This window comes from Narcine bancroftii, chromosome 6 (assembly GCF_036971445.1).
Source record: "Narcine bancroftii isolate sNarBan1 chromosome 6, sNarBan1.hap1, whole genome shotgun sequence".
Classification (NCBI taxonomy): Eukaryota; Metazoa; Chordata; class Chondrichthyes; order Torpediniformes; family Narcinidae; genus Narcine; species Narcine bancroftii.
Window position 1 is genome coordinate 127,863,657 of NC_091474.1, and position 21,932 is coordinate 127,885,588.

The 21,932-nt window shown below is 42.7% G+C and overlaps 1 protein-coding gene across 18 annotated transcripts in view; it reads right to left on the bottom strand.

Moving 5' to 3' along the window:
- The window catches only part of dst (dystonin), a 570,552-nt gene that overhangs the window by 139,744 nt on the left and 408,876 nt on the right, over positions 1-21,932 (bottom strand). For all 18 annotated transcript variants that reach the window (XM_069886058.1, XM_069886062.1, XM_069886061.1 and 15 more), the window contains 2 exons: positions 18,141-18,636; positions 14,480-15,942 (listed from right to left, as the gene is read on the bottom strand). In XM_069886058.1, the coding sequence (XP_069742159.1) occupies positions 14,480-15,942; positions 18,141-18,636 (1,959 nt within the window). The remainder of the gene's footprint in view (positions 1-14,479; positions 15,943-18,140; positions 18,637-21,932) is intronic.

Here is a 21,932-nt window from a genome sequence, read left to right on the forward strand (position 1 = left end):
GGTGTACCAAAGCTTGGTCAAAAAAGAAGTCTTGAAGGAACATGTTATGAGTCCAAAACCCAGCAGCAATAGAAATTCACCAAGACAAGTGGTTACTTAAACAAAAGTTGCTTTTAATTTTCTTTAAAAATTAAAACAGGATCAAACTTTAACTTATTACTATGAACTTAATTAACGTAACTTAACCCCTTCTAATTCTCAGCACACGTGTATATATAATGTGAGTACATGTTCAGGAAAGTTCTTTGATTCACAGTCCAAGTTCACCGGTATCAGACAATTCCTATACTGTGCACAGAATTTAACATTTATGTATTTTCATCAGGCTCAAGAAGGTTCTCGTTGGTTTCAGAGAGAGATTTGTTGCTAATTGGACACACACAAACTGATTCCCTCCATTCAGCCACTTCAGTGTCTTGTCGAAGAAACTTGCCCCATCATGGGTTTTCCAAATGATAACCTCTTCTTCCAGGTCACCACAGAGTTTCTCTTGTTTCCCTTATTTCAGCAGAAACACCCTAGCCAGTCATATCCTCCTATAAGGACTACAAAGGTTTTCAACAGGCTGAACTCAGACCTCGCAACCCATCTTCAAAATGGGGTTTTAACAAGCTGCCAGCTTGTCACGTTACAGCCTCCAAAAGCCACTGCAAAACTCAGTTCTCTCTCTCTCAAAAGAGAAGTCCTGTTGGTTCTTTCCTCTCTCTCTCTGCTTGTTAAAACCAGAACTTCTTGCAGGGCTCCAAACCCAATTCTTGAAAGATCTTATCAGCACTTTGAGCCTGGGCTTCGATCCCTTTGCACCTGCTTCTGAAGTTCCTTCCAAAGCAGTCCCAATGTCTTTTGCAAAGCCACTGGGGCCTGCATGTCCGGCTTCAGCTAAGCTCTTGCATTTTAAATGAGATGTGAAGTATTACTCTGTGAAGGGACCTACACTAAACCCTCACAATCTATCTCTTTTAAAAAACATATTAATATATAATATAAAATATAATATACCCTGTAACAAACATCTTAAAAAGGCATCAGAATCTAAGACCAAAATGAGAAGGTGACAAATGTTACCCTAAAGTAAAAGAGGGTGCTGAACTCCTTGGGTTTCATGATATAGTGCTACTGGAGATTTTTCAAAGGTTGGGATGGGCTGGAAGGGGAATGTAGATGGTTTTGTACAAGATTAAGAATTTAAAAAATTGGGGCATTATTGATCAATGCATACTGAAGTATATAACTGTTAAAGCACAGAAAGAGATCTTTTGACTCACACCCAATGCCAGTGTCTGACAGGAGAAATCCAGTATGTCTGATTCTCTGGCTCTTTTCCACAGCCGAACAGATTCCTTTTCTTCAAATATTTATCTAATTCCCTTTTGAAAACCATAATTTATTTAGGCATTATCCTTTCACACAGTTCATTCAGACCAAAACTTTTGGTTCACTGAGAAGCTTTTCCTCAGATTGCCTTTGGTCTTGTACCTATAATCTTTAATCCAAGTTCACTAGTTTCCAACTCTTCTGGCAAGGGGGAAGGGATTTCTCTTTATTTATTTTATGTAGCCTTGCAGGTCGCTATCACTTCAACCATCAACCTGAGAGCTCACTTCCAGGTGTAATTCACCCATATTTCTATGACCATTCCAGTAAATCATTTTTTCTTCTTCTTTCCAAATCCCAGTCCATTATTTTTCAGAATTCAACACAATATCCTTGTTCTCTGCAATCCTGTTATGCCAGGGCTCATTGAAATCTCTCTATTTCTGCAAGAAAATCTGTTGTTTTACCCAGTTAGTCCTGTTTGACTTCAGAAGGATGAGAGTGATCCTTAATTATTCTCTGAATTGGCTCAGCTCTGTTTAAGGGTGACAGGTTTAAAGTCAGTTTCTTCTCCACAACCATCGGCCTCCTGAATGATCCCCACAACAGTGCAATCATGCTGCCTTGCTTAGTGGTGATTGACCTTCCTTTTACAGTAATCCTACACTCTGTAAATGGTTCTCTTTACAAGGCTGTATGAATGTTAGACATAACCAGTTAGTCTGCTTGCAGAAGAACCCTTCTCATTGAACTATTTTGTGATAAATAGCTTACACTTGCATGCGATAGAAAATAAAGGATTGTCCATCAAGCAACTCCTGCATCTCAAGAATGAATAAAATAGAAAATGTAGATAAGTTGTTTTTATGGCCACCTATTGTTTGGCTCCTTTTGGGTGCCAAAGGACATCAGAATCTCAGACAGATATCCTTGTGAATAGCAGATAGTGGTGGGATTGCACTGAAGTTGACCTAAGCGTCCGAGGATAATGCGATGCAAAGGACAGTGGATGGTGGGGTGGAGGGTGAGGAAGGGTCTCTATCCTCATTCTGCCTGGGGGAAAGTCAAATGAGGACAGAAGTAAAAGAAATGGAGAAACAGGGACAGGCTTTATCAATAAGAGCATGTTTATTGAAGAAAGAGTCATTTTGGATGTCCTGGAGCGGAAGGCCACATCCTGGGAACAGATGTGGCAGAGGCAGAGGAATTGGGAGGAAGAGATGGCATCCTTCCAAGGGTTGGAGGAGGTCATGTCTAGGTACCTGTTAGAGCTAGTGGGTTTGTAATAAGTGTCCATGGATAGTTTGTCTGCTGAGGTAGAGACAGTCAAGGAAGGAGAGACAGGTCAGAAACTGTCCAGGTAAATTGGCCACCTTACCATTAAATATTACTTTTACTCCAGATCAGTTTGTGCTCTTCTTCAAAGCTAAAGCTTGTTTAGTGATCATTGATCATTCTTCCCTGAATACTCCTCCACTGATGCTTATCCCACCATTCCCCAGAGATCGATCCAGCAACCTCATGGGATGGAAATATACTCAACATAGTTCTCCCAAGCATACCAGAAATTCTTCCATCTTTTAGGAGGGGAAGAAAGGGGGAGGCGTGGCATTGCTTGTCTTGGAAAATATCACAGATGTGCTCAGGCCGGAGAGACCACAGGGCTTGTCCACTGAGGCTATATGGGTGGAGCTGAGGAATGGGAAATGCATGACCACACCCATGGGTTGTATTATAGATTGGCCAATAGTCAATGAGAATTGGAGGAGCAAATTTGTAGAGAGATAACAGACAGCTACAGGAAACACAAGGTTGTGATAGCAGGGGATTTTAATTTTCCACATATTGACTGGGATTCCCATACTGTAAAAGAGCTCGATGGCTTGGAGTTTGTCAGATGTGTTCATGAAAGTTTTCTAAATCAATATATAGAGATACCAACCAGAGAGAGTGCAATACTAGATCTCATATTAGGGAATGAGACAGGACAGTTGACAGAAGTACATGTAGGGGAACATTTTGGGTCCAGTGATCATAATGCCGTTAGTTTAAATTAATTATGGAGAAGGATAGGTCTGGGCCTTGGGTTGAGATTCTAAATTGGAGAAAGGCCAAACTTGAGGATGTAGAATGTGTGGATTTGGTTAAGTTGTTTTCGGGCAGGGCGTGCGAGGTAAGTGAAGAAGCTTCAAAGGTGAAATTTTGATAGTACAGAGTTTGTATGTTCCTGTCAGGATTAAAGGCAAAGTAACAGGCATAAGGAACCATGGTTTTTGAGGGATATCAGGGATCTAGTTCAGAAGGTGTATAGCAGGTATGGGCAGCATGGAGCAAATGAGGTTCTCAAGGAGTATGAAAAAAGCAGTAAAAAAAAATAAAAGAAATCAGGAAGACTAAGAGAAGACATGAGGTTGCTTTGGCAAATGATGTGAAAGAAAATCTAAGGGTTTAAGAGCAAAAGGATAGTAAGGGACAGAATTGGTCCCCTTGAACATCATATTCGACTTTGTATGGAGCCAAAAGAGATGGGGGAGATATTAAATGTTTTTTTTTCCAATCAGTATTCACTCAGGAAATGGGCACAGAGAGATGGGAAGTAAGGAAAACAAGCAAAGAGGTCATGGAACCGATATAGATTAAAAAGGAGGAACTGCCTGCTGTCTTAAAGCACATAAGGGTGGATAAATCCCCAGTGCCTGACAAGATATTCCCTCGGACATTGAGGGAGGCTCGTGTAGAAATAGCAAGGGCTCTGGCAGAAATATTTAAAATGTTCTTAGCCATGGGTCTGGTGCCAGAGGATTAGCCTTCCTGATTTTTTTTTAACTGCATTTTCCATTGTTTAAAAAAGGCTCCAAAAGTAACCCTGTAAATTATAAACCAGTGAGCCTGACATCAGTAGGTAAATTATTGGAAGGTGTTCTAAGAGATCGGATATACAATTATTTGGATAGCCAGAAACTGATTAGGGTTAGTGAACATGGCTTGTGCGTGGCAGGTGGTGTTTAACCAATTTTATAGAGTTTCTCAAGGAAGTGACCATATATAACCATATAACAATTATAGCACAGAAACAGGCCAGTTTAGGCCTTCTAGTCCATGCCAAACATCTCCTCCCAGCTAGTCCCATTGATCCGCTCCCGGTCCATAACCCTTCACACCTCTCTCGCCCATATACCTATGCAAGTTTTCCTTAAATATTAAAATCAAACCTGCATCTACTACTTTGGCCGGAAGCTCATTCCACACTCCTACCACCAGGAAAGTTGACAAAGGAAAAGTGTGTGGATGTTGTCTACATGGACTTTAAAAAGGCCTTTGACAAGGTCCTAAATGGGAGCTTAGTCAGGAAGGGTCTCTATCGGTGAAGCAGTGAATAAGATTTGACAATGACTGGACTGGAGAAGCCAGAGAATAGTGGTGGATGATTGCTTCTCAGACTGGAGGCCTGGGACTAGTGGTGTGCCTCAGGGCCTGGGACTAGTGGTGTGGGACTAGTGGTGTGCCTCAGGGTTCAGTGCAGGGTCCATTGTTAGTCATAAATATCAATGATCTGGAATGATAATGTGGTAAATTGGATCAGCAAGTTTATAAATGACACTAAGATTGGAGGTGTGGACAGTGAAGAAGGTTTTCAAGGCTTGCAGAGAGATTTGAACTCATTGGAAAATGGGCTGAGAAATGGCAGGTGGAATTTAATGCAGACAAGTGTAGGGTGTTGCATTTTGGAAGGACAAACTGTGAAAGGACTTACACAGTGAATGGTAGGGCACTGACGAGTGCAGTAAAACAGAGGTATCTGAGAATACAGATATATAATTCCCTGAAAGTGGCATCACAGGTGGATAGGGTTGTAAAGAGAGCTTTTGGCATATTGGCCTTCATAAATCAAAGTATAGAGTATAGGAGTTGGGATGTTATGGTAAAGATGTATATGACATTAGTGAGGCCAAATTTGGAGAATTGTGTGCAGTTTTGGTCATTTAAGTACATGAAAGATATCAATTAGAGAGTACAGAGAAGATTTACTAGGATGTTGCCCAGACTTCAGGAACTAAGTTACAGGGAAAGGTTAAACAGGTTAGGAGTTTATTCCCTGGGGTGTAGAAGAATGAGAGGGGATTTGATAAAGATATTTAAAATTATAAGGGGGATAGACAGAGTAAATGTAAATAGGCTTTTTCCACTGAGGGTAGGTGAGATACAAACCTGAGGACATGGGTTAAGAGTGAAAGGGGAAATGTTTAGTAGGAACATGAAGAGGAACTTCTTCAAACAGAGAGTGGTGGGAGTATGGAACAAGCTTTCAGCTGAGGTGGATGAGGGCACAATTTTATCATTTAAGACAGGAACATGGATGGGAGAAGTATGGAGGGCTATGGACTGGGTTCAGGTCAGTGGGATTAGGCAAAAAAAATGGTTCAACACAGACTAGAAGGGCCGAAAAGGCCTGTTTCTGTGCATACTGTTTTTTGACCTCCACTCTCACTGAGCAACATGCTCTTTAATGAATGTTACCATCCCCTTTCTTCTCTTTCCTCCAGGTCAATGGGTATCAGTACACAGGACAAATGTTAGTATACAGACAACAGGGCTTATTTTTATTGCAAGTGGAGGACAGAAAACAGCTGGGAGTGCAACAACTCAGACAAAAGTATGACATTACCTCAACAGGATGGTCACCTGCTGCAATCAAGTTTGAACATTGCTCTCATATTAATAGCGGTGACTATTTTGTCTGCACAGGTAATAATTTATTGCAGAGGCGGCTCTGAATAGAAACCGTACTTCATTGGTTGAAAAATGCTAGGTTTCAGAAGATGCTATAGAAATGCAAGGTCTTTCTCCCAAAGCTTGAAACATTTTCAATACAAAGAGGCTGTATAACAAGTGCTACAATTAAGAAGTTGAAGAGTTCATCAAGTGCAACTGCTGAGGAGTTATGACAGGCAAATTGTGCTTCATCCACCTAATAGTTTCATTGAAGGGTTTCAGCGCAGTGAATTGAAAAAAGATAATTTCCGTTGGCTGGGAAGTCACTGTCAAGGGGGGGGTCATTGATCTAAAAATAATTACGAAAAAGGCAAGGAGAAAGACCAGCAGAAAACTGATTGTGGTGTGTGCCGCAACATGGAATCTTTTGCCAGAGGGAATGCTTTCGAGAGGAGGCACGAAGTGAAAGAACAGAGGGAGAAATGAGCAATGGGAATAGTTTCCAGTGCCTCCAGCACATAGCTGGCACAGCAGGATTGATCTCCTTCTGTCTGTAACTTCTGTAGTTCCTCAAGGTCCAGTGACCTCCAGAAAAATTCTTCCTCCTGCCAAGATCCAAGTGGTGAAAACAGTTTGCAGCACAGATATTTTTTTTGAATAAGTGCACTTGCTACTTGAATAGCATGATCTTGATAAAAACCGACAACTCTTGTGGGGGAGAAGGGATTTGGCTTGGATAAGAAGGGGCAAGGGTGGGAGGTCACGTGATGCAAAGGACGTGTCTCCAAGAGCTCCTGGACCAAAACGAAGGAAAACCACCCAAAAACTGAATTTAGATATTAAAAGTATAAAACAGAAGAATAAAGCCCCTAGCAGAGGAAGATGTGAAGGAAGAATTCCAATCAGCAGAAAATGGCATCCAAAGCAGTGATGAACTGTGAGAGTAAAAACAGCCCGCCTCGACAACAGCAAGAAGGTAGTGGGTGGAGCCCCGACAGCAGCAGCCCGACTTGGAGGAAGCCCCCCCAATGCTCGACTGACAGAGTAACAGTGGGAGAGGCTGGCATCTGCAAGAAAACTGGTGGAACGGTCAGGAACCAGTCGCCAGGAGGCATCGGGCCAGGGGAGGAGCTGAGACAAAGTCAGCCACCTCGAGAACAGTAGGAGGTAGGAGTGCGGGATCAGAGCCCCGCAATGGGTAAGAGAACAGCAAGGGGAGACATGGGAGACCTCAGCCTCGCACGGGAGGCGCAGATGAGCACTTCGGCAAGTTTGCCCAGAGATGAGGACAGAAATACCACACCCCCCAAACAAGGAGCTCTGACGGCTGGCAGAAGAGAAAAGAGGGGAAACGCAGGAAGCAGCGACCTCAAGATAGGGAATGCGGCAAGCTCACCTGGGGAGGCCGGTATTGTCAAGAGGGTGGATGGTGTCAGGCTGCATGAGGTGGCCAAGATAGTAGCATTGGGATGGAATGGGGGGGGGGGGGGCTCAGAGCCCTCGCTGTGGACAATTCTGGATGCGATGCAGAAGTTGGAAAAGAGACTCATAGGCAGGATAATGAGCCAGTTAAATGTTAAGATGGACAAATTTCATTCAGTATTAAATGCTTTGCAAGGGAAGGTGACAGAATTGGAAGAAAGTACAGGGGACAACGAGGACAAGATAGGGCAATTGGAAAATGAAACTACAGGATGGGGGGCGGAACAGGGGTGCTTATGACATAAAATTGATATTCTTGAAAATTACAGCTGGCAGAACACGCTTAAAATAGTGGGATCAAAGGAAGGAATGGATGGGGAGAAACTCCATAGCCTTCTTTCAATGTTGGCTTCTGGAGACTTTGGGGAAGGAAAGTTTGGGAGGGAAAAATCGGTGGCGATCGAGAGGGCCCATCACGTGCCTAGGCCCCAGACAAAGGCCACACTTGGTGCTGGTGGAGCTACTGTGCCACCAGGACCGAGAAAAAAATTTTAAGAGCTGCGGTCGCTGAGGCGAAAGCAAGGGGAGGGCCCTTGAAGCTGGAGGGGAATAAAGTATTTTATTAATCCTGATATCAGTGGGACCCTTCTGCGTCAAAGGAAGGAATTGGAGCCACTGAAAAGGCTGGCAAAGCAAAAGGGGTATCAGATACCTGGCAAACTTGAAAATAGTAATGCCGGGAGGAGAGAGGAAATTTTTCTCAGGTCCAAAGGATGCTCAAAAGTTTGTAAAACAACTAGCAATATGTAATAATTAACAACATGAATAATGCTCATGAAACAATGACAGTAAAGAATGTAAATAAGTGGGTGTAAAAGTAGAAAGGGAAAGAAATGCAATGAGAAAAATGGTCCAGGAGGCTCAGGGAAGGTGGATGAGTGCAAAAGGCAGAACCTTTAATATAGTGGGGGTAGTGACGAAGCAGGGGATTCAGTCAGCAATGGGGGGATAGGGGGAGATCTGCCAAGGGCTGGAGAGGGGAAATGTATGGGGGTGGTAAGTAGTTTTAATGGTTGGTGTTACATGTTGTTTCCTTTTGGTTTTTATTCATCCCCTTGTTCTGTTGTTCCTTGTTTCTCCTAGGATTTATTGCATCTCAGGTGAGCTGGACTGGAAGGGAAAATTGAATGGATGGTGGAGCTGGAGCTGTTGAGGTTCTGGGGGCACAAACTTGGAGGGAGTCCTTGGGGCAATGATTAAAAGTATAAAATATATTAGTCTAAATGTAAATGGCTTGAACGGAAATTTACATGAATTATGATTCAACTAAAGCAAAGAATTTTGGGGGCAATGCCCAAGGAGTGCTTATATCTGTCCCACCAGCATGGTTGTGAACTGAACAAAGCTGACACAATGGGAAGTTGCATTAAACATAATATTCAGAAACCATTTCAATTCCCCTCACCATTTTCACACAGACGTGTCCATCCTCAAGCTCATCCATTGTCAGGATGAGGCCAAGCGGAAACTTAAGGAACAAGTACAACAAATCATATTCCTCCTGGTTAGCCTTAAACCCAATGGCATGAACAGTGATTTTTCTAAAGTACCTTGATGAAGGGGCTCAAGCCCAAAAATGCTGGTTATGTATTTTTACCTTTGCTATATAAAGGACACTGGATTTTCCAGCATTATGTTTTTAATTGATTTTTCTAATTTTAGGTAACCCTGACCTCAATTTGGTTCCATGATTTCCATCTCTTCTTTGCCTACTCCTGTTCTTACATTTCTCCCCCCTCCCCAGTGGTCTCTCCCATCATTTGTTCAATAGCCTATCACCCTTGGCTCCTCCCTCCCCATTCTCTTATTTCTCACCATGATATACTTGATATTACCCCTTCCTGCTTTGCTCTCAATTCAAGGGTCCCAACTTAAAGAGATTGATTGACCATTTCTCCCATGGGTCCAGAGTTCCATCAGCTTCTCATCGTTTACACATGTAGTCAGATGGTGCTTGCCAATTCAGAGAGAATCGGACCAAACCACCTGAAGACCAAGGACCTACTTTTCAAGTATAGTCACTGCCAGGTTATTCAAAATACTGGCCAATTTATGCATCAGATTCCACCAAACATGAGGAGACCAGTTTCTTCCTTTTATGTTGGTTTAGGGTTTGGGGATAGCCAAGGGTTTGTTCTCTTCCATTCAGTTTTGAATCTATATCACTGAAGAGACGGACAGAGTCTCCCAGTTATCTCAATGGCAGCAGCTCCATCGACATGGCACTCTGTCAGAATAGACTGGGTATAGGAGGCCTGGAGCACGTCTTTAACCCACTACTTTCCACCCCAGATCTAACAGACAAAAAAATAAGATTAACATGCCTGGAAAATTCAAGGTCGACTGAAGATTTTTTAAAAAGAAAAATCCAAGAAAAATAGACATCCACAGACCTGCAAAATAATTTGGAATTCTACATGGGTGATCAATCTATGTTAGCATTTTGACACAGTGCTGCTTGTATTTGGAACCCCCCTCCAGGTTTGGAGATTATAGAGGAAGGGGATTTTATTGTCTTCAGCTTTTGGTAATTCTGAACAGTAACAAAGCAATTATTCCCATGAGATTCAGGGGAGAGACTCCATGAATAAAGAGTCTGACACACAAAATCAGAATCAAAAACCATGCACTTAAAACCCCAATGTTTCTTCCTCCAGGTTACATGCGTTTTTTTTCCCCCTTTTACAATGGTGGTTTATTCAGTAATTACAATAAATAACATCAATACAATATTACTTCTGTTGCACATTGTTCAAATTATAATATAGTCATCACCATCCAGAACACTCTAGAACCCCTGTGGTGCCCACCGGTCCTAGAATTTCCCCCATCATACCCATAGGCGCCATGTGCTCCTTCTCCAGAAAAACACGGGCATGAATGTAACCCCGGAAGATGTGCAGGCAGTCAACCCAGGCTGAATCCTTGACTGCCTGCTGCCTGGATTCATGATGCCCAACTTGGCCAGGCCCAGGAGAAAACCAACCAGAGATCCTCCGAGTGACCCACCCCCTCCCCTCCTGGAAGGATATGGGACTGAAATGTAGCCAGAACTTGAGGAGCAAACCCATTAGATCAGGTTACATGTTAGAATAGAGTGCATTTCTGATGTCCAAACTCTTGGGGCAGTTATTAGCCATCACTGACACAGAATCTGAAGCTCATCTTATCGTCCTCTGTCTTTTCCCCACCCTTTTATTCCCTCCCCCCTCATGTTTGTATCCCTCACTATTTTGATGCTCTCTCTCCTTCATCCAAGTGAAAAAGAGCATCTTATTGGTAACACTCTCTGTATAAAGAGATTCAAAATTCCTTAACTGATGAAAGCACTCACCATTTTTTAAAAAACATTTCTGAGATATTGTTTTATATAGTTCTGGATCTATGCTAGGATTCATTTAAAGAAACATCAAAGTTAGCAACCTGACCATTAACAAGGCAGCAGACAGTAAGCAATTCACTGCAGGTGCTGCCTGAAGAGATGGAGGAGGGGACCACTCTGTGGGATGGAGTGATCACTGCGGTGCGGGCCAGGTTGCCCATTCTCTTAGACTGAGACCTGAAGAGCAGGCTGCAGTAGCACAGTCAGCAGGGCACAAGGGTCATAAGGGAATTGGGCTTTATCACTAGCCTCCACAGTGGGCCTCCTGGGCGCAACGTTCCTGAAGACACCAGGGTAACCTGGCGGGACATTTAGTCACCACTGCACACCCAGACCTCATGGGGGTGGTACTCTTGATGGGACTTGCCCTTATGGAGGTCATTTACTCCGACTGAGGTGTTCACATTTCATACAAGCCCTCCCCCCACTCATGTTTCTTCATCCAACCCGAACACATTCCAGTTTCTTTAAACGCACCACCACAACACACCATTTGAACAACTAACCTTGGATGGGCTTTAACCATCAACCCTTATGCCAGTTGTCAATCATGTGGTGCATTTTTTTTAATCTTGTTCTTTCCACCTAGGTAAAAGTTTTTCTTTTTTACACTCCTTTTATAGTGATAATCAATATCCATCCAATACTGACCCGACAACAGGGTCAATGAACTGAATACAAAAGGCACCAGAAATTTCGATCTCTGAGGAAGATCAGAAGACAGTGAAAAAAATCCAAAGGAGCTCTAGCAAAGGCCAAGGAAAATGATGGAACAAGAACAGGGTAGGACTTGTCACAAATAGGTGTTGAAGAATTTAAATGTTCACAATATCTAACCTTGGTCTCAGCCAACAAATCCAGACTGTCTCCCTTAATTAAAATGTGCCTTTTAAAATGATGGTTTACACTAGCCATTCTCAACTTTTTTTTGGCGATGACCCTCTTAGGACTCCGTTCAAAATTTAAGGCCTTCCTTCCCTGAGAAGCAGGTCATGTTGGTTTCTGGTTTCTTCCACACTTCTCTCTCATCGATTACATAAAAAATATATTTTAGGATTTCAGTCCATGGCCCCCATTAAATGTATTTGGAGCCTATATAGCCCCATTGAGAATGGCTAGTTTAGACAATCTCTTGTAGCTTTGGCCAATAACTCGAATGTCACCAGTTAGAATGCTTGGCTTGAAATTACTTTGACTGAAACAAGAAAGAGTGCAGACTCTGTAGGAACAACACAAAAATGCTGGAGGAACTCAACAAGGTCCCACAGCATGCATCGGAGGTAAAAATATATAATCAATGTTTTGGACCTGAGCCTGAACAATGGTGTCATATCATTATCTTTCCTGCCCTCTTTAGACAATGAGAACAAACAGACGCCAGTCCAAATCTGCTATACACTTCCTTTGCATCTCTTAATAGCCAGGGATACTTATTGCTGGTGATATACAGTATATACTCATTGAAACTGAACTCCTCACATATTTCCCTTCACTTTGTTCTCATTTCTAATCTTTCACACAAACAAGCCTCAGGCATTGGAATGAACATGCCAAGTGGGCCAAATGGCCTCCTTGTCTAGTATGAATTTATAACTGTCCATATCTTCAAGAGCACTAAGTTAGAAAATTTGGAAAATGAACACAGGGAAGGTATTAGTTTTAAAAAAAAACACAATGCTGGAGAAACACAGCAGGTAAAACAGTGTGCTTTATGTAGCAAAGATACAGATACAGATACAGAACTAATATTTTGGTCTTGAGCCCTTCGTCAATACGACAAAATATGGGCAGGGGCCCGAACATAATGGAGGGGCATGGGAGGAGCACAGGTGGTTGGTAATAGGTGGATAAGGAAGGGAGAGCACATCAGCAAACAGGAGGAGGGGGGATGGCTCTGTGATTGGAGAGGGAAGGTGGTAGAGAGCTGGAGGAAAGAAGACAGAGGGATGGGGAAGAGAGGGAGAACGAGGGGTGGGCGAGCAGAAACAGGGAAGTCCATGTTAATGCCATCTGTTGGAGAGTGGCCAGACAGAATATTAGATGTTGCTCCTCCAATTTAAGGGTGACCTTGGATTGACAGTACATAAGACCATGAACAGACATGTCTGCAGAGGAGTGGAGTGCATAATTAAAATGGTTGGCCTCTGGAAGATTCCTTTCATTGATGTGGACAGAGTGAAGGTGATCAGCAAAGTGATCTCCCTGGTCTGCATCTAGAGAGCACCAGATGCAGTAGATCAGTGGTTCTCAACCTTTTTCTTTCCACTTACATATCCCTTTAAGTAATCCCTATGCCATAGGTGCTCTGTGATTAATAAGGGATTGCTTAAGGTGGTATGTGAGTGGGAAGGGAAGGTTGAGAACCACTGCTCTAGACCCAATTATTACTGAAATATTTTGCTTGAGAAAAATTGCCACTGACCCATTTCCTTTTGAGTTATGAAACCGTGCAAATAACGAGTCAATTAGGTACGATTAAAACAATGGGTTTCAAACCACATACCACCTCAAACAATCCCTTACTAATCACAGAGCAACCATGGCATAGGGCACACTTAAAGTGGTACGTGAGTGGAAAGAAAAAGATTGAGAACCACTGGAGTAAATGATTTCTGCAGATTCACAAGCTCTAAGTGAAGCAACGCTTCACAAGTGGACCAGCACGAGTCACCTACTGCATCTAGTGCTCTTATTGTGGTCTTCTCTACATCGGAGAGACTGAACGCAGACTGGCAGATTGCTGAGCACCTTCGTTCTGTCCACATCAACGATAGGACATTTCCAGAGGCCAACCATTTTATTTGTGCGCCCCTCTCCTCTGCTGACATGTCTGTCCATGGCCTCGTGTACTGTCAATCCAAGGCCACCCTTAAAGGGAAGAGCTATGCGTAATATTCAATCTGGGCACTCTTCAACCATATGGCATTAACATCGACTTCACCGGTTTCTGCTAGCCCCATCTCCATCCCTCTGTCTCCTTTCCTCCAGAGCTCCAGCCTATTCCCTCTCCATTCACAGAACCATCCCCCCTCCCACTATTTGCTGGAGTGCCCTCCTTCCCTTGTTCCTCATGCCTGTGAGACCATGCTCCTCCCCCCCACAATTTTGTTCAGGCCCCTGACTACAATATGCTCATACTTTGATGAAGGAATAAACATTGGTTATGTATCTTTATCTTTACTATATAAAAGACACTGTTTGATTTGCTCAGTTTCTCCAGCATTGTGTTTTTACTTCAATCACGGTGACTTTTGTGTTTTATTACAAGGGAGGTATTATTCCGCACAGTGCGAGGTGTGCTGTTTCGGAGCGGGTGATCAGCTGAGCAAAACCAAAAGGAGTGGTGAGCTCACTCCTTCTGGAATTCCCCAATTTCATTAGGAAATGCCAACCTCTGACTTGTGCCTCGAATTCAGAGGCAAGCATGGCAGAGTTTCACTTCCTCTTGCATTTATTTTGGACGATGCTCCCAAAAATATGTACACGCTTCAAGTTCAGATCCAGGAGAGTTCACAAGAACAATCCAAAATTAATTGGATGACCATTTGATGTCCAAACTGAGAGGCAGATTGAGAAACGAAACCCTACCTTGAATGATTCCAGTTGTTGGTTGATGACCTCCGTTTCCATTCCAACGCTGCCCTGATTCTCCTCGTGCTCCTCAGCCACTGCCATCAGTTCACCAAATGTTTTGTTCCTCTTGTTGAACTCTTCAACGTGTGCAAGGGTGCTTTCCACTTCTTCCCGCCGAATGATTGCCCTGTCCAGCAGCTTATTGCACTGCTTGCTCAAAGCCTCCAAATCCCGCTTCAAGCCAAATAAATCCGGAGAACTTAACGACTCCAGCATCTGCTTGCTCTCTTCCTTTGCGCCTTCAATGCTTGTTATTAGCTGTTGGAGTTTGGTGATAAAGCCTTGGATGTCATCTTTCTGAAGACGAAGGCAATCTAGGTCCCTTCCCACGGGAGCCATGCTATCCAGTTCATCATCCAGGTCGGCAAATAAGGAAAACATCTCTCGGATGTTGTTCTGAAACTGGCCGATGCCTTGAAGCTTGATCTCCAAGGAGGAACACCTGTCCCGTACTTGCTGGCTCACTGACTCATATTCTTCCTGCAAGGCATCAGCCTGTCGCAGAAACGAGGATGAGTCTGAGGTAGCAGAGGTCAATTTCTGGGCAAGATGCTTGACCTTCTTCACTTGTGATGTCAAAGCCTGAAGCACCCTCTGTTGGGCATTCAAGTTGGTCAAGCTTTTGCTACTGTTGGCTTGAGACCCAAGTGTATCATGGTGATGTAGCTGCTGCCTAGCCCCCTCCAGCTGCTCCTTCGTATCTCTGAGAGAGCTTTGAAATTCCTTCATGCATTTGGCCATCTCTTCTAGGCAATCTTTTTTAAGTTGGAGCTGTTCACTGATCAGATCCACCTTCTGGTTGACTGACACCTTCTCACTCTGGACATCATTCACATCTGCCTGACTGGCTTCAATCAAGCAGTCCGCAGCACTGTTCAAGGACTCAAGCGCTCGCCGATGTTTGTCCATGTCATTTTGTAAAGCTTTAATGCTTGCCAATGAGGACTCAATCTCTGCCACATCACTGCACACTTGCACTTGAGAGAACTTTGCTTCACATTCCAGTAGCCATGGTTGCAGATGTTCAATACATTCGTGATACTTCTGGGCTTTCTGCAAACAATCCCTCAGTTTCTCTTGCCTGCTTTCCACTTGCTTGAATAGTTCTTCCCAAGTGCCCCTGACGTTTGCAAGTTGATCCTGCAAAGCGCTTTTCTCAACCCCAGGCTGCATGTTCTGAAGAAGTGACTCACCTTCTGCCACAATCATCTCGTAGGATCCAGCTTTTTGGGCCAAGGATTTCTGAAACGTTGCCTGCTCATCGATCAGCAAGTGAAGGAGGTCAAGTTGAGCAGATATGGGAGCCCTGTGGTCCTGCTCACTGCATTTTTCACCAATCCAGACTTGGAAATCATCAAACATCTGTTGAAACTGCTCGGAATTAGCCAGCGCCGACTGAAGTTGATGAACTCTATTTCCTTTTCCAAAATAAAAAATAAATTACATTAATCACTCCTTTTTGGCTGCCCAAAAACAAAGAATGTTTTAACCAGGTTAGGGTCTCTTTAGCTTATGATTCCTCTGGCACCTTTCTCATAGAGCTATTGATTCTTGTTCCCTCACCAGAAAAAAATGCAATAACTTTTCCTTCCAAATGTATTTCTAATTATCTTTTGCAGGCTGCAATTGAATTAATTTCCCACTCTGACACAGTTTCCAATTATCTTAAATCCAGTGCCTGTTGGCTAGTGAAACTCCTATCAATAGGGACAATATCTTCTACTGTTGACAAATCCCCTCAGGACTTTGAATGTGTGATTAAATCTCTGAAGCTTCACTACTTGTTTCTCCAATCTTTTAACATGACAGAAGTCCCACATCCCTAGTTCAAGTAGAATAACTTGGTTCCAGTCTCCCTCCTATTTTGCTGAGATCAATCTGATTTTTTTCAAAGCTTAACATTTGCAATTAGTACTTCAGTTTGTAAAGCCAAGGCACTAACAATTTGTCCTGTCACCTTCAAAGGTTTGCTTGTGTGAATCCCAGAACCCTTTTTTTCTTTTGGACACTGTGGAAACCCAGTAATATCTAGGCTCCTAATTCTTGTGATCCCTGCTCCTGAGTCTTGGTTTAATGTCAATGATTTAACTTCTACTGTATCTGGCCAAATTTCCTTTCAAAATGCATTGAAGATTACCTTTTCTGGCTAGGCGGGCAGTGTTGCTTAGATGGAAGGATGTTGCTCCACCTACTCACACTCAATGGTCACGTGACATTTTGTCGTATTTAAATTTAGAAAAGATTCGTTGCTCAATATCTGATTTGAATGTAAATCTTCAAACACAGTGGGGACTCTTTTTGAATTACCAGTACTTTCAAAATCTTTGATTTAGTATTAATGCAGAGGTGCCATTTATTACTGCAAAATGTTTTCTCTCTTTTCTTTGCAAACAGCTTCGGTTTTGGTAGTGGGATTAGATTTTCTTTTTAAAATAAAATATTGCCTTAATATAAACTATTTGATTAAGAATATGGAGTACTGTGGATGAAAGTTTGAATGAAGTGTATTCTGAACTTTTCTATTTTTTTTTAACTTTTAATATGTATTCTTATTCAATAAAAATATTGAAAAGAAAGAAAATGTCCTCTGATGTCCCCATAACCCTCATTTGTAATGAATCAATTTTTTTTCCCAAATTAGCAGAAAATTAATCTACAGGCAGTCCCCAACTTACGACCATAATGGGTGCCGAAGGACTGGTAGAATCTCGGGTTTGGGGAACAGGGACCTTGGACTGCCGCTGGGAATGGGAAGCAGGGACTTCAGGCTGCCGTGGGTAGCGGAGACCACTGTATACAGTACTTTTAATACAAAATATGTACTTGTTCAGTTGTTTTAATAAAGATTTTTATTTTTATTTTGGTCGTGCATGCAAGTGGACGTAACTCGCATAGGTCAGAAGTCGAGAATCACTTGTATTCTTTACTTGCTCTAACAAAGGGTCTTTGACATGAAACTTCAACGGTTTCTCTTTCTACCATCACTGCCTTACCCATTGGGAGTTCCCAGCACTTTCAGCTTTTATTTTAGATTACCACCATCTGCAGTTTTTTTTGGATTTTTCAACAATTTGTCACCTCTGCACGAGATCATTTTCACCTCATCAGCAAGTTACTGCATCTCTGAGTGGCCAGTGGGAATTCATGGCAGATTTCAAGTGAAAAAAATAGAAAACATGAAATGCAGCTGTAATTTACAAAGGAAGAGGAGGGAGAGCAAAGAATCAGTTGAAAAGCATAAAATATTAAAATCAAACAAAATAGAAAACGCTTCAAGTTATGAGTCAACAAACAGGAGAGAAATAAATATAAATAAATGAACCTTCTGTTTGTACTCAGATCTTTCTCTCAGGTTCTATATCTTTCCAGCACTCATTGCAATAATTTCAGACCCCTGTATTAACCCCATCAATAATCCAAACTTCAATCTGTTTAACAAGCAAAAAAAATGTATTTGCTGGAAGTATGTGATTCTAGGTCCAATTGAATTGAAACATTAGCTCGGTTTGTCTCTCTCAAGATGCTGCCTGACCTGTTGAGTATTTGAAGCCTTTGCTATTTTTACTCCTGTAAAACAACACCTTGGTTTATTCAAGGTTGCAGTTCAGTTACTCACCTGCTCGCTCCTCGAGATCCCGAAAGGGCTTCACGACATTATCCAGCTGCCTATTGAGCTCGGCCTTCAAGTACTGCTCGCCAACCAGGATTGAGATCTCATTACAAAGGTCCCTGGCCGCCTGCACACCTTTCTCTTCCTGCTTCAGCTCTGCCCGGAGTTCGCTGGCCACCTCCAGCTGCCTCTTCACAGCTTCGGGCTGGGCATCGATGGGCGGCTGGCTGGCCAGCCTAGCATCCAGATTGCTCAGCTTGGCCAAGAGGTGCTCGACCAGGGTTTGGTACTGGGTGCTTTTGATGATGGCCTGGTCAATGAGGTTTGAGCGGTCAACCAGTTGCCCCGTCAGCCTGTCCCACTTCTGCGTTACGGATGCCAACTGGTCACTGACACTGCTCGAGATTGGAGCAGAATCATCTGGTTTACTCAAAATACCCTCAGCTGCCATCTTCAATTGCTCGTGCTGTGGCCTCCGCGTCTCAAACTCCTTCAGCAGGATCTGGAAATGTGAGCAGGAAAAATAGATCAACTGAAAGTTAGGAGCTTGACTAGATGCTATACTCTTGGGTGGAGCAGTTCCTGTAACACGTAGTGAGTACCTTGATAGGATGCTTTCAATGGTGCACATGAGTGGTGTTAGAGCCGCTCTATAGAATCACAGAAAATATGCTGAACAGGCAAATTTACTGCACACAACTACCCACACTAACGGCACTGGTTCTAGAGCTTCACACATCACAGTTCTTCCGGTACACTTCCAGGTACTATTTAAATGTGGGGAGGTTCAGTGCCCCTTCAGACAACAAGTTTCAGACCACACAATCCTTTAGGGTGAAAAGAAACTCTTCATCATGCCTCTCATTTTTCTGCCAATTAATGGAAATTGATGCCTGGTTTTGGGTCCAGTCTAAGGAAAATAAGTTATTGTTATTCACCTAGTCAAGGACCACCAGAACTTGATCCCTTCAATCCTCCAAACCAACTAAGGCAAGGTTATTCTATTACACCTGATCTGTGTCCAGAAGATACTGAAAAGATTTTGAGGTGGCAGGAGGCATTCATTTGTTGCAGGACACAAATTCTTGCAGCTCCAGTATTGACGTGGGTGGTTTATTTGAGGGTCTGGTCAGAGGTGACCACTTCAATATGTTGATGAAGGAGTGGGACAAAGCTCCGACATTGCCAGTAATTGTCAGTGTAGGTTGTTGGATTCTCTCATGTTAGGGATGATCATGGCCTGGGTGATCACGAGTGCCATGACTATTATTTGCTACTTGCCCAACTGTAGTCTGGTTTTATTGCCTGAAGCCATGGACCCGCTTTCTTCTGCGTTACAACTGGAATTGAATATTGTGCGATCATCAGCAAATGTCCCCACTTCTGACCTTCTTTGGAAGGTCATCGATAAAGATGGTTGCCCTCAGAAATTCCTTCTGTTATCCCTGGGCTGGAATGAATGCTTCGAACCACCACACCTATTTTCCTTGCTTTGAGGAGGAGCGTTTCCACTTGGTGCCCAATTATTTCAATTTTACCAAGGCTCCTTGACCCCTCATGATGCCCAAGTGCAGTCATTCTCACCTCATCACTCAATTTCAGCTCTTTGGTCCATGTTGGGACCAAAGCTGTGCTGAGGTTTAGAGCCAAAGGTCATGGTAGCTGTAAAACTGGGTATGGAGAGTGGGTTATTAGTGACAGATGTAGTGGGAAAGCAGTCATCAGTACGACTCATTGCAATCTGTTGATAGATTTCACATAAACCCCCCCCACTTTTCCCCATCTCAGTCCATCTGCATCACCTTTGATTTTTTTTCCCTTCATTGACCTGCCTAACCTAAACACATCCATGCTTTACCCTCATTTAAGCATTCTGCTATGGTTATAATAGGTGTGCAGCAAATATTCAAAGAGCATTTTATTAAAAACTTCTTTTGAATAAAATTGTTTTTTTTGTTTAAATTTGTTATAAGACAATTAAACCTCTCCTCGCTCTTTGAGGCTGAACGTTGCATACGTGTAAAATTACCGATATTTGTAATCAATGACCAAACCATGGAGAATTCCAATCCAGTGTATCAAAGGACTGAGATGAAAGGTAAGATTATTAATATCCCTTTCACCTTCTCTCCATTCTGAGCTTATTTTGATCATTGACAAGCTGTAGGATTGTCAATCTGTTGAATGCTTCCTCCCAATAAAGCTGATGTACTTAGTGTTTTATCAGCAAACCTACTGGTAACAGGAATGGTTATTAAACTTTTCCTGCCATCAGCTCTTGGCTATAATTGGCATAGATGGTGACCAATACATAAATTCAGTCATTGGTACCTTCATGATACAATGTGTTAGACATGAAAAGGTAGTGACAACTCATGCTGTAAACGTGTTTTGACATAAACCACACAATACATGTCTCCACAACCTTCATGTTTCAATTGACTAAAGCTAACATTTATTTTCCATTGAAGATTGATGTGGAACAATTGGTGGTCGGTATTTTCCCTTCTTGAGTCACTGCATTCTGAGGTGAAGGTACTCCCATTGTGCACAGTAGCTTAGTTCAACTGTGTGGTTTTCTGGGATTTTCCATTACCTTCAAGGCTCACAATGCAACAGACATTAGAGAATGTGGGGCTCCCATAGGGAGAGATTGAGGCGAATCTTTAAGGATACGCTCAATAAAAACAGGAGGGAGGAAAAGTGAAGAGAAATAGCAATGGTTGGAGAGGATGAGGGAGAGGAGGAGGTTCAAGGGCAGCCTGCTGAGTTCTGGTTTGTGATCAGTATGGATCTGTTGGGCCAAATGGCATGTTTCTGTACAATAAATATTTTGTTTTTATTTAATACCAATATATTGAAATTCCATTTGCCTTCTGGCCAAATTGAAAGTAGAATCTTTCTATTCCTTCCCCATGCCTTCCACCACCTCACTCCAAACCACAAGACAATTGTTCTCCAGTTGCTTTCATGAGTACATAAAAAAAACCATACAATCCTCAGAAACTATCCAGTGCCAAGATTTCCAATATCCAAAAAAGCAGCCAGACCCAGGCAGTGTCACTTTCCCTCCCTCCCAAAATATTAAAAGCCCCAGGTCCCCATGATGACTGACCCTGCTCAGACTTTTGAATGAACAAAGACAAGATCACTGAGCCCCTTACAAAAATTTCTGACCTTCCAGTATTCCAGTATGCCTCAGTATAGGTGGCTACTCTACTCATTTACAGTGTTAACCAACCAGGAGCATCTTCAAGGAAGTGACCCCAATCACTTTTCAGTATGGCAAAAGTCCCGATCACAATAATTTCTGCAGCAATATCTTTAAGCAGCCCAATAAACATTTACTTATTTGCAAGGCCTGCTGGTTTTGGGAAAGATTTTTGTCTCTAGGTATTTTAAAGCACTGGTCTGTGCCTCACTCAAGAGGTGTAAAAGATTATGAAAGGCAACCAGGGACAAACTATTCCCATCAGCTTATAGTTCAATTGTCAGAAGCAAATTTTTAAAACTTTAGCCAAAGGAATTTGAGGAAAATCCCTCAAACAGAGTAGGTAGTGATAATCTGGAGCCCACTGCCTAGGAAGGTGGTGGAAAACAGATTCAATCCAGGCTTTCAATTAAGAACTGGATGGAGAATCAGATGTGGAAAAGGGAATGGGAATGTCACTGACAGGATTACACTGCTAGGGAGCCAGCCCAAACTCAATGGGTAGAGAAGCCACCTGTACTGAAGCATACTGAAATACTGAAAGGTCAGAAATCCAATGGACAGAGTAGCCACCTATACTGAGGCAT